The 12,844-nt window shown below is 35.0% G+C and overlaps 1 protein-coding gene across 9 annotated transcripts in view; it reads right to left on the bottom strand.

Moving 5' to 3' along the window:
• LOC108371389 (syntaxin-binding protein 5-like) overlaps positions 1–12,844 on the bottom strand; it is a 552,451-nt gene that overhangs the window by 104,521 nt on the left and 435,086 nt on the right. For 8 of the 9 annotated variants that reach the window (XM_017626982.1, XM_017626947.1, XM_017626939.1 and 5 more), the window contains one exon: positions 11,242–12,076. The exons of the other annotated variant lie outside the window; for it this stretch is intronic. In XM_017626982.1, coding sequence (XP_017482471.1) covers positions 11,242–12,076 — 835 coding nt within the window. The remainder of the gene's footprint in view (positions 1–11,241; positions 12,077–12,844) is intronic. 9 annotated transcript variants of the gene reach the window in all.

Raw genomic sequence — 12,844 nt, 5'->3', positions numbered from 1 at the left:
CGAGAAAGTAGAGAATTTCGTTTACTTGGGAACCAGCATTAACACCGATAATAATGTCAGCATGGAAATCCAACGCAGAATCACTCTTGCCAACAAGTGCTACTTTGGACTGAGTAGGCAATTCAGGAATAAAGTCCTCTCTAGACGTACCTAACCCACACACTATAAGTCACTCATCATGCCCGTGCTGGTATATGGCGCAGAAGCATGGACAATGACAACATCCGATGAGGCGGCTCTTGGGGTGTTTGAGAGAAAGATTTTGCGGAAGATTTACGGNGCAGAGCGAATGGGTCTGGTGGTAAACGAGGACAAGACGAAGTATCTCCTGTCATCAAACAAACAGTCAGCAGATTCGCGCCTTGGCACCCACGTCACTGTTGACAGTTATAATTACGAGAAAGTAGAGAATTTCGTTTACTTGGGAACCAGCATTAACACCGATAATAATGTCAGCATGGAAATCCAACGCAGAATCACTCTTGCCAACAAGTGCTACTTTGGACTGAGTAGGCAATTCAGGAATAAAGTCCTCTCTAGACGTACCTAACCCACACACTATAAGTCACTCATCATGCCCGTGCTGGTATATGGCGCAGAAGCATGGACAATGACAACATCCGATGAGGCGGCTCTTGGGGTATTCGAGTACCGCTCGACGTTGGAACGATGAGCTGTATGAGCTTTACAACGACATGGACATAGTGCAGCGAATTAAAATACAGCGGCTCCGCTGGCTTGGCCATGTCNCGTTTACTTGGGAACCAGCATTAACACCGATAATAATGTCAGCATGGAAATCCAACGCAGAATCACTCTTGCCAACAAGTGCTACTTTGGACTGAGTAGGCAATTCAGGAATAAAGTCCTCTCTAGACGTACCTAACCCACACACTATAAGTCACTCATCATGCCCGTGCTGGTATATGGCGCAGAAGCATGGACAATGACAACATCCGATGAGGCGGCTCTTGGGGTATTCGAGTACCGCTCGACGTTGGAACGATGAGCTGTATGAGCTTTACAACGACATGGACATAGTGTATCGAATTATAATACAGCAGCTCCGCTGGATTGGTCATGTCGTTCCAATGGACACCGACGCTCCAGCTCTGAAAGTATTCAACTCGGAACCCGCTGGTGGTAGCAGAGGAAGAGGGAGNGGCTTCACTTGGCGTTTCCAATTGGCGTCAGTTGGCACAGAAGAGAAACGACTGGCGTGCTTTGCTGAACTCGGCCAAAATCGCTTAGGCGGTTACAGCGCCAAATAAGAAGAAGAAGCACATACTAATCATATACGCAAGGAAGACTTTACCTTAGGGTTTTTCAACAAATAATAACAAAAATTTGCTCGTTTTTGCTTAAAGATAAATAAAAGCTCGATATAAACTTTTAGTGCATAATTTCAAAAATGCCAAATTTTGCGTTGTGTTCTTTTTGAAGATCGTGTGCGAACTGTCAGATGTTGTTCTTACACTGTTCTACACTTTTAATGCACTCATCGAACAGACCTACTGTTGGTACTACCTGGGTGGGCAAAACCTCGGAGTTCGAGCGAGCGAGCGAGCAAACTCCTACTCAATGCCTCGCAGGCAACGAGGCGCTCGCAGCTCGTACTCGTAGCAGCAATGAGGCGAGGCACGTGAAGTTTGGCTTGCTCGGCAAACGAGCGAGCGCTGCTTGTTTGCTCGCGCTGCTATTAAACGAGCGAGGCTGTTGTGTGTTGCCTGGCTCGCAATGCGAGGCGAGTAGCTGTCTGCTAGAGCTGTAAAAGTAACGAAATTTCGGATACCCGTAAGTATTCGTTACTAATCCAATCAACGCCCGTATCTTTCGTATCGTTACTTTTGATACAAGCACTTGTACCTCACAAGAATCATCCCAACACATCTTGCAGCGTAAGGAATTGTTCGTTCTTCCATATGCATACATGTACATAGATATGTATCGATTCGAAAAATTTTATACAATCAAGCACTTGTACCTCACAGGAATCATGCATGCATGTACGTACNCCAACACATCTTGCAGCGTAAGGAATTGTTCGTTCTTCCATATGCATACATGTACATAGATATGTATCGATTCGAAAAATTTTATACAATCAAGCACTTGTACCTCACAGGAATCATGCATGCATGTACGTACATATACAGGCAACACACTTTAGTATCGATACGAAAAACAATTACGTTACCGCACAATATGTTGTGTTGTATTGATTCACGATGATGGTGCATATACGGTGCATGCGCGTAACGAGACTATTATGTGAGTAACGAAACGAATCTTGCAGCGTAAGGAAATGTTCGTTCGTACATATGTACTTATATACATATGTATACACGCCACATATTTTTGAATCGATTCGAACAATTTCATACAATCAAGCACTTCTACCCAGTGATGGAAAAGTAGGCACAATAGTGCCATTTTTGGCCCTTACATTCTCAGAGGCACTTTTGGTACAATTCATCCTCACACACACAATCATAAAATATAGAAGTTTAGCATAAAATGCCATATATAACAAAAAATTACATACCACATTATAGATTAAAAAATTACAAAAAGTGAAAATTAAAATAAGGGCTGTGAGAATTATTTGCAGACCTCTGAATTCTGTTGTGAGTATGCAGTACGAAAAGTAAGTTTTCGCCACAACAAGCTTTTATTTCAGATTTTTTGGAATGATTCTAAGTTCGCAGTTTTATAGTTTATTAAATGAAAGTGCCAGTTTCTGCAATATCCCGATGATTTTTGATATTTTTTTCTGACGGTGTCATACATTTTGATCCATTTAAAAAAATTTCGAACACACATTATATGGAAAAAATGCATAACATCGAAAACTTGGAATCTCCCTGAAAATTCTGAATTCAAAGTATTTTGTTGCAAAAACCTGCTGAGTTTTTATAATTTTTGTACAAAGTTTGAAATGCCGATTTGTGTACATTTATTGTGCTTATTAAATTATGAATTAGACTTTTATTTAAAATCAATTAAAAAATAATCAATGAAAATAATAGGCGAAACTGGTCAAAATGGCTTACTGCCATTATTTCGCATATAGGTACATACATATACGTGTAATAATGTCAGAATAGCTGTACTTCGGTGTATTTCCCTTCCGTAATTGGAATTCTGTGTAACTTTACTATGAATTTATGTTTTATGTCTAATAGGCAACATAGACGGTACGTCTGACTCGCGAGTCAACTGTGTACGTGTTCACGCGCCTTTCGACTACACACAGTTGAGTCATAAAGAGTCATGTCGGTGTAACTAACACATATTTATTTTTACTGAACACATCCAAACCGACTCGCGATTCAGACGCACCGTGTATACCGCTTATAAAGACTCCCTCATAAAAGTGATTTACTGTAATAATTTAGTTAATTAATAATTTTTATATTAAGAAATAATTGTTATAAAAGAAATTTAATTTTGTGGCACTTTCATATTCTTTTCGGCACAATTTTTGAAGACCATTAGGCACATTTTGAAATTTTGAAATTCCATCCCTGCTTGTACCTCACACGAATCATGCATGCATGTACGTACAAACACACGCAACACACTTCAGTATCGATACGAAAAACAGTTTCGCTACCGCACAATATGTTGTGTTGTATTGATTGACGTTGATGGCGCATATACGGAACATGCGAGTAACGAGATTATTATGTGAGTAACGAATCGGTACTACAAGCACTTGCACCTCACAAGAATCATCGCAACGATTCTTGCAGCGTAAGGAAATGTTCGTTCATACATATACATTAGACTGCATCACTCCCCATACAAAAAAAAATCGGTACTATTTTTCCATTGGAATTATAAAATGTATTATATTTTAAGACGTACACCAAAAAATTTGGGAAAATATTAAGATTTAAGTGAGCTGGACCGATTTGAAAATACCTCCAAAAATGGTTTCTTAAAGATTTTTTTTGAAAAAATCCCCTCAAATGACAAAACGGTTTAAGCTTAAAATAGTTGCATAAAAATATAAAAAAAAAAAAAAATATTTTTAAATTTTTAACGGAATCGTAATGTTTAAGATTGGTATAGGAAAAACTTGAATAACTGAACCTAAACTCTTCCGATTTAGACTTAGGAGGTGTCATTGGAAAGGTATTTTCTCACCCTTTTTCTTTCTTTGCTAATAAACTCATTCAAAGGAAGGAATAGAAAGGTAGGATGAACGAACGTCATTCAAAGTTGAATTAAGATGTGTTGGTATTCGAAAAAACAAGATGGGACACGAATGACCTTTTTTTGGCCAGAAATAAAAACAGTGTGAAAATAGCTTTCTACTGAGATCCCATAAGTCTAAATCAGAACATTTTTGGTCCAGTTGTCAAGTTTTTCGTAAACTCATCTTTGAAAAAAGTAAAAAAACAGCATCAAAAATCTCATTCTTATGACTCCGTTGAAAAGATTTTTAAATACTTTTATGCAAATTTTTTAAGCTTAATCTAATTTGTCATCTGAGGGGCCTTTTCTTCAAAAGTTTTTTAAGAAACTATTTTTATTCATAAAAAACTTCATTTTTGGAGGCATTTTCAAATCGGTCCAGCTCGCTTAAATCTTAATATTTTTCCGAAATATTTTGGTGGACGTCTTAAAATATAATAAATTTTGTAATCCCGGCGGAAAAACCTCAACTTTTTTTGGTGATGCAGTCTAATATACATACATACATGTACATATATACGTATGTATACACGCAACATAGTTTTGTACCGATTCGAACAATTTGATACAATCAAGCACTTGTACCTCTCACGAATCATGCATGCATGTACGTACATACACACGCAACACACTTTAGTATCGATACGAAAACAATTTCGTTACCGCACAATATGTTGTGTTGTATTGATTCACGATGATGGTGCATGTACGGAACATGCGAGTAACGAGATTATTATGTGAGTAACAATTCGGTACTTCGAGTCAGGGGTTGTATTCGTTACTCAGTAACGAATACATACGGTTTGCTACAGCTCTACTGTCTGCATACTCACTCTGCTAGGTAAGACGAGCAACAACACATGCATTTTTGTGCACGTGTGGGAATGTAGTCAATAGATTATGTACGAAAGTATGTTAATAATTGTATGTAGATATGTACATATGCATATAAATATGTGAATATTATATTAGGGCAGCATTTAAAACAACAAATAAAATGTATTACATACATAAGCATATATTATGGAATGAATTATTTTTTAGAGTTATATTCATACATATGTACATACATAACATGAATATTTATAGTATGTATGTACGTATTTATGTATTTATGTATGTATGTACATATGCATGTATTTTGTCTTTACAGAGAAAAGTAAGTAACGAAGATATTATAATCGTTTGTGCCACAGATACAAAAAACAAGTAAGCACTTCTTAACACCCCCAAATAGTTTGCTACTTGTAGCAGTTATGCTGTATACCTGAATGAAATATAATCCTTGCTGAAACAATTTATTTGTGGCCTGTTATTCAAGGACATATGTACATATGTATATATGTATGGATATGTAGACAGGGGAAAATTTGCGTAAACAAAGAATAGAGACCGGTTCACATACAACAACGCTAAGGCCAACACAAAGCAGAAAGATCGCTGCGTCGGTCGCCAGCTGTTGCAAATAAATAAAAGTATATGAAATGTTTTTTCCTTTTAATCAAATGAGGGCAAGAAATATAATTTTTCAGGCAATTATTGATATGATTTGATAATTTATCTGTCGTTAATATGTTAATTTAGTGGCCAAAGTAGTCTCTGCCAAGCTTCATTATAGAACGCATATTTTTAATGTGCGTTCTGTCAAACCAACGCCAACTACAAAGTCAANCCTGTCAAACCAACGCCAGCTAGAAAGTCAACGCGAAAGTCCTATGTGGACCAGCCTTAATTATCAAATAGTAGTTTGTATTATACTACTTACATACATATGTATGGGGACTAAACCAGGAATATTCATTTGAAAATGCTAATGTCCTCCTCATTTATGAAATGAAAGACAAAATAATGATTTTTATAAATATTATATTCTCATTTATACATATGTAACATACCTACATACTTAGTCGAATTACTTAGTAATTACTTGTATGTAAGAATACAAAGACAAATTATTTATCAGAAGCATTGCACCTTACACATTGAAAAAAAGTAATAAAAGCTCTCAAAAAAGCAAAATCTCTACAGCGAAAAAAGTGTTTGAAAAGATAAAAAGAGACCTAAGTCTATTACTATGTCTCCATTGAGAGATTTATCCATTAAGATTTAATAAATACAGTTGCTAAATCACAACCGTCTCCATTACCACAACGAGATATGTTTGACGTTCACATTTTTAAATATTTGACGTTTGCTTATGTATAATTTTATAAATACAGTTGCGGACATTGATATACAGACAGATAAAAGGAAGGTACCAAGCGGAATTTCATTATATGAATTCTGAATATTATTGGCTTCTTATTCGTGGTAAATATGTATGTATAATATATAGTTTGGAAAGTGTAACGAATGGTATCATATTCAGAATCATTTTCCGGAATTTAAGAAAAATTATTAAAACGGTAAAAAAACATTTGCTGAAAGAAAAATTTATGTAGAACTCTCTTATTCATAGGACGGAACCGAAAATCCAATCGTGGGCCTTTGGCATATCATGAATACGAACTGAGTTCTAGAGGATGTTCGGTGCAATGTTATCGAAGCAGAACCATTACCGAAATTTATAAATTTTTTGTCGCAGCGCGTAAATGACTTATAGAAAGCGGAGAAGACTCTGCATGATATTACTATGAAACATTTATTCTAAATTTTTAGTTTTTAAAATAATATTTTCTTAATTTATTACAACCAAAGTTATGTAAATATGTATTACTAATTTTCCTTCCAAACTAACAAAAATATAAAAATCCCTAAAAATTCGAAAATTCATTTTTTTATGACAGGCTAGATTTCAATGTCCTCAACTGTATATTGAAAACACAAATGTCATTTGACTTATGGCATGTGAATTTGTGGTTGCCACATCCAACAAATTGTACTTTTTGATCAATATTATTGAAGATTTGACGAAGATTTAACTTAAATCTACTGCCTTTCGAGATTTAATTTTATATGATAAATCTCAAAAGATTTAACGTCAAATCTCGTCAGAGGGCTAAATCTTCATTAAATCTCACAATGGCGACATAGTATAAATCTCAAAAGATTTAACGTCAAATCTCGTCAGAGGGCTAAATCTTCATTAAATCTCACAATGGAGACATAGTATATAAGTTGAAATTTTATAAGAAATTATTGAACATTAAAAAACTTATACCTACATAGATATGTATGCAGATATGTGAATACCTAGTAGATAAAACTGGTAAAAATAGCACGCATCTATTCTTTTGTGCATGAGAATATATACATAAATAAATACATACATATGTGTATACATGTATGTATATACATATCTGCATGTCTGCGTACAATCGTTTACTTGAAATTCTTAGTTAATGCAATTTTTATCCCATACATTTTTGCTGACCAAACAACCCGTTTGTTTGCCTGTCTAATCTGCTTGCCTCATTTGCCTCGCTCGTTTACTCGCCTCGCTCGTCTGCTGCTGCAAATGAGTGCCTCGCTCGCAACGACACCCTCGCGAGGGCAGAGCTAATGAGGTCCTCGTTTGCTTGCCGGTCTACTCTTGCGCTGCCCTCGTTTGCTTACTCGCTCGCTGGCTGCTCACATGGTTGCCACTCGCCAACATTTTTTCTACCAAAATATCTTAAGAAAAGTTACCAAAAGTTACCAAATCTTCACTACCAAAATCTTCACTTCTTCACTGAGAAAAAAATATACTGAATAAAACTGCTATATTTCACAACAAATGTGTATATACTTACAGCTCGTTTCTGTGACTTAATAAATTCAATATTTTTATAATTTGTCAATTCTTGATTATTTATCAAGAGCTCCCAGTTCTAGCACAGAAGTTTAAATCTATTTTCTTGATAAATTATCAAGATTGAAAATGCTATTGACAATTTAATAATTTTTTTTTATTAAAAAATATTTTTCTTACAATTCATTGTTGCATGGGCCGTTATTCTCATTTTCGTTGTTGGTGTTTCAGGGTAGGAGTATGATGTAATGTGGAGCGATTTTCCATCATCCCTTGTCAAATTTGGCTTGGAGACAAACCGGTTTCGACGTTGTGCCAATTTCAGTGTAATTTTTCGTTCGGAATGTGCCGATATTTGCGAGTCACGGAATAATGGCACCGGCACACAAAAAAGTTGCGGGCGCTTTTAATCGTCCGTTTGACTCGAACAAAATTTCGAGTAAATTGCGAAAATCGCAAATTTATTTTTTTCGCTTTTTCATAATTTAGTGTACGTGTCAAACGGACCTCAGATTTGAATTCAGTGGGTCGAAATACATGTCGGTAGGTGGGTCTAGTAAAAAGCACGCGACATTTTTTCTTGTTTCAGAATAATCAAAACGATTTATGGACCTTACCGAAAATTGCCAGATTCTAATTTTATCGAAGTAATTTTGTAGAAGCGTTAGTAGTGCTGCCACTGAAACTCGAAGGGCTTTTATAATTACGCACATGCAAAACATAATTCATTTCTTTCTAGTATTGCAAATAGATATTTAGTTGCAAAAGTTACCAAAATGAAATAAAAATTACCAAGTTACCAAACCGTTTAAAAGTTACCACTTTTGGTAGAAAGTTACCAATTGTGGCAACCATGGCTGCTCAGCGCGTGCGCTCGTACTTAACGAGTGCTCGTTTGCAAACAGCCTCGCTTGTTGCTCGTGAGTTGCGCAAGCTCAGAGCAAACTAACGAGCGAGCGAGGGGCTAAAATGAGGGAAATCCGAACCCTGGGTACTACGTTTGCACAGATAAACATTTTTTGATATGATAGACGGCGAAAACTCTCGTTGCTTGATTTCGCAATGGTTGCGCTTGCATATGGCTCAATTATAAGAAGATAGTGCCAGTAGAGAGGTGTAGTAAATTTGACAATCTCGGCAGTTTTTTTATATTTATTGGACATAAATATTGACTTATTTTTGCACCATCACCCAACAACAATTTAGATTATAAAGTATATTTACTAAAAAGGCTCTTACACGACATGTATTTGCATATATATATATATATTTGCATATTATATATTTTTTGTATGTACTCGAATGTACCATATATTAGAACTAGGGATGCCGGGATCCCGGTGTTTTTGAAGTCCCGGAAATCGCGGGATTTGCTTGCATTAATCCCGGGATCCCGAAAATTTTGAAATATCAAATTGACAGTAAGAATTTGTTTATGAATTTTGAAGTATGATTTTTGTAAAATGCCGTTTTGACTGCAATTAACAAAAAGCTTGAAACTGTACTTTTAAATTGCAGTGTGAGCCTTTTTTGAAGAAGATTTTAATGAATTTACTCATAGTGTCGCTAATGTAAACGAAACAGAGAGTTCTAAGGAAAAGTTATATAAATTTTTTTAGATCAATCTACTCAAAACTTCCTCAAATCGAAAAACTTATAATTTGACCGACGTGCTGGTAAAAGATGTTCAAATATTTTGTAATGGAGGAGATAGGGGTCATTATCTTCAAATGGATTATGTCTACCTTTTGACAGTTCAGCCTAAAAGTGTTGATGCCGAAATATGTTTTTCATCAGTAGGTTTTGTATGTAAAAACTGCAGGTCAAGCTTAGAAGACTCCGCTTTGAATGCTTTGCTGCTCTTACGAAAACATTTTAAGTGCAATAATAACAACACCGGCAAAAAAGGGGTTTGTGTTTTTAACCAGACCCAACTACCAACATGTATTTCGACCCGCTGAATCCGATTCTGAGATCCGTTTGACTCGTACACTCTCAAAATGTCTAGTAAATTGCGAAAAAAATGGCAAAAAATTCTCCATTCGCCATTTCTTTATAGAGTAGAATAAACATGTTTAAAGAAATTGTTTTTGTATATTTTTGTTTTTTTTTTTTTTATTAATCGTCACTTTCAAAAGTACCTGGTATTTACATTATTATTTGTGATGTATACGTTCCTCAATCACATGGTTTTTTAAATACAATGAAAAAAATGTTTTACATTAAAATTTTTCTGATTTAATAAATATCGCTAGCGTAGAATGCAAAGTTGCTAAGTCCCAATTTAAAAATTGTACAGGAGAGGAAAAAACTTCGTATAGCCATTTTCTTCAAGTATTTCGCAAAACTTTAAATAAAACATTTTGCCTGTTTAAAGAAAAGAAAAACTCCATACGAATCGGAGGGATTCGATATTTATTAAAATATTTCGAACTTTTTTGGCCTTACCGAATTTTCGGAGCTGTTTTTGGCCTTAACAAATTTTCCTTTCATTGAATATAAACGAGAAAACATAAAACAAGGACCTTTACCCATTTCGAAACGTTGCAATTTTAATTTATCTAGCCTCCTATATCAAAATATGATTTTTCATTAAAAGTGAAGTTAGCAACTTTTCACTCTAAGCTAGCGATATATGAGTTTTACAATCAGTTTATCGTAAATTTTAAATAGTTTTATTTAATGGTATGTTTAAATGCTTTCAGATATTGAATTTTTACTCATATTCATAAAATTTATGACTCAATTTGAATCCCGGGATAAANTAAATTTATGATTCAATTTGAATCCCGGGATAAATCCCGGGATCCCGGGATTACCTAAAAAATATCCCGAAATCCCGGGATCCCAATTTTCCTGATATATTGGCATCCCTAATTAGAACGTATCAGAAAAGTAGCATTTACATTTCGTGTAACAGAGTTCCAAGCTATATAATCGATAAAAGTAGTAGATGTGTATTTAAAAAGGTATCTCATTCATTCCTTTCCTAATTCATTCAAATACATGACCTTAACAAGACTCACCTTCATCAGCCTATACTTAATATAAAACAAAATTCAATACAGCAAAGGTTCTGAATATTTCCGAGAAGCGGTGAAAATCTTCTTTACTTTTGTTTCTCTTGAAGCATCTAGCATCTTTGTTTTCTTAACTAAGTTTCCTCTGTTGCGAGTTTTTATTTTAATTTACATATATTATTTGTATGTACCATACATTTGGCTGAATTGTTACACCTACGATGCTTTGTAATGTCAAAATATACAATTGTGTTGTTTGGGGTTTTTTTTAGCTAGAAGAGTACTTACTTATCTTTTTTGAAATATTTCCACTTATGGACGGTGAAGAGTCAATTTTATTTGTCCTTGCTCGAATATCTCGGGTTTGATATTTTATATTTGGAACAGATAAGAGCCGCTGATCCCTTTGTTTCTCTTTAAACTTTTTACACGCTGTTTTAACGCACACATGCTCTCCCTGAATTGCGTCACTGATCGCAGAGAGTGGTAAATCACAAGGTCTTGAAGTTTGAAAATCCTCGGTATCTTTTTCAAACTCAACTTTTTTCGTATTTGCTTGAGCGTCATTTGGAATGTCAAAAATATCACCGCCATCTGCTTCAACATCGTATGTGCTTAAACTGGAATTATTACAACCTTTTGTTTGAAAACTGCTTAATGGTTTATCATCGCTATCAGGTGGATCTACATTAAGTTCATTGCTAAAATCACAAGTGTTTTCTTTGCTGTCGCTCCTACTCGTCTTGTCGTTTGGCGATAAACCGTCGCCGCCTCCATTTTCCTCAGGCGATACTTCTTTTTGAGTGTAAAAGACTGAATTGTTTTTAATAAGATCGATTTCGTTATTAACATTGATTCCAATTTTCATATTGACTTTGGATAATTGACGCTTAAGGTTAAAAGTTTTCCATGACATTGACTTTCTTCTATCTTGCAGATCTTTTGGCGGGTTTGGTGTTTCTTCGCGAAGTGGACTTTTTGACACAACATTTGTTGCTAGACTTTCGTTTTCCGGAGAAGTTGGACGCGATGAATTTGACTTATTTTGATAAGATGAAAATGGCTCATTTGTTTCGGGAACAAATTCAATGGATGGGCTGTCAGGGCTAGTGTTGTCGTTCAGCTATATTAAGTTATAATTTAAGCAAAAAATGAGGATAATTTTGCAAATACAGATTGTGTAGATTATCTATCTTATCCATTTTATTAAGTTCAGTGCAGTACAAAATAGACATATTACAAACATAAGCTTAAGGAGAAGGGAAACTAGAATTCGTTTTTAGTAAAAGCCATATAGAAGTGTTTGGTAACTTTACCCCGAAAAATTATTTATACTGAATTATATGTATGCATACTATTAGTACAGGTTTAGTTTATCTTAAACATTTCTATAAATAAAATGACAACATTCATAACCATACATACATACGTAGTTATACATATTCATAATCGGGTTAGTATCAAAAATATAAACTAAGAATTTTTTATCTGTCCAATAGTATTGTCCAAGAGTTTGACACGAAGCATGGTTCCGGATCCCGAATTCGAGCAAATTTCTTGAATGCTGGATAGCTTTGATTTTCACAAATCGCGCGTTTTCGATTTCAATGCGAGTACTACATATAGTGAAAATTAAAAAAAATGTAGTCGTACATATACCGGAAACCGAATAGCACGATTTGGGCTAAAAATCGATTTGAGAAAATCAAAATAAAATAAAATGTTTTTGTTACTGAGCTATACCATCTGGGGCCTATTTCATAAAAGTGACAGGTGCGACAATTGTCGATTTTTCAATAAAATTTCACTGCCAGAATTGTTGGCGACATTTTCCTGTTTCATATACGTTTGTAGGCAACTTTGAAAATTTTTGGAAAATTACAGTGAATTG

The sequence above is a fragment of the Rhagoletis zephyria genome, unplaced genomic scaffold (assembly GCF_001687245.7).
Source record: "Rhagoletis zephyria isolate East Lansing unplaced genomic scaffold, Rhagoletis_zephyria_1.1 Rzeph_scaffold_00068, whole genome shotgun sequence".
Classification (NCBI taxonomy): domain Eukaryota; kingdom Metazoa; phylum Arthropoda; class Insecta; order Diptera; family Tephritidae; genus Rhagoletis; species Rhagoletis zephyria.
The sequence above is the reverse complement of the archived record's forward strand: the minus strand, read 5'-3'. Positions and strand labels throughout refer to the sequence as shown.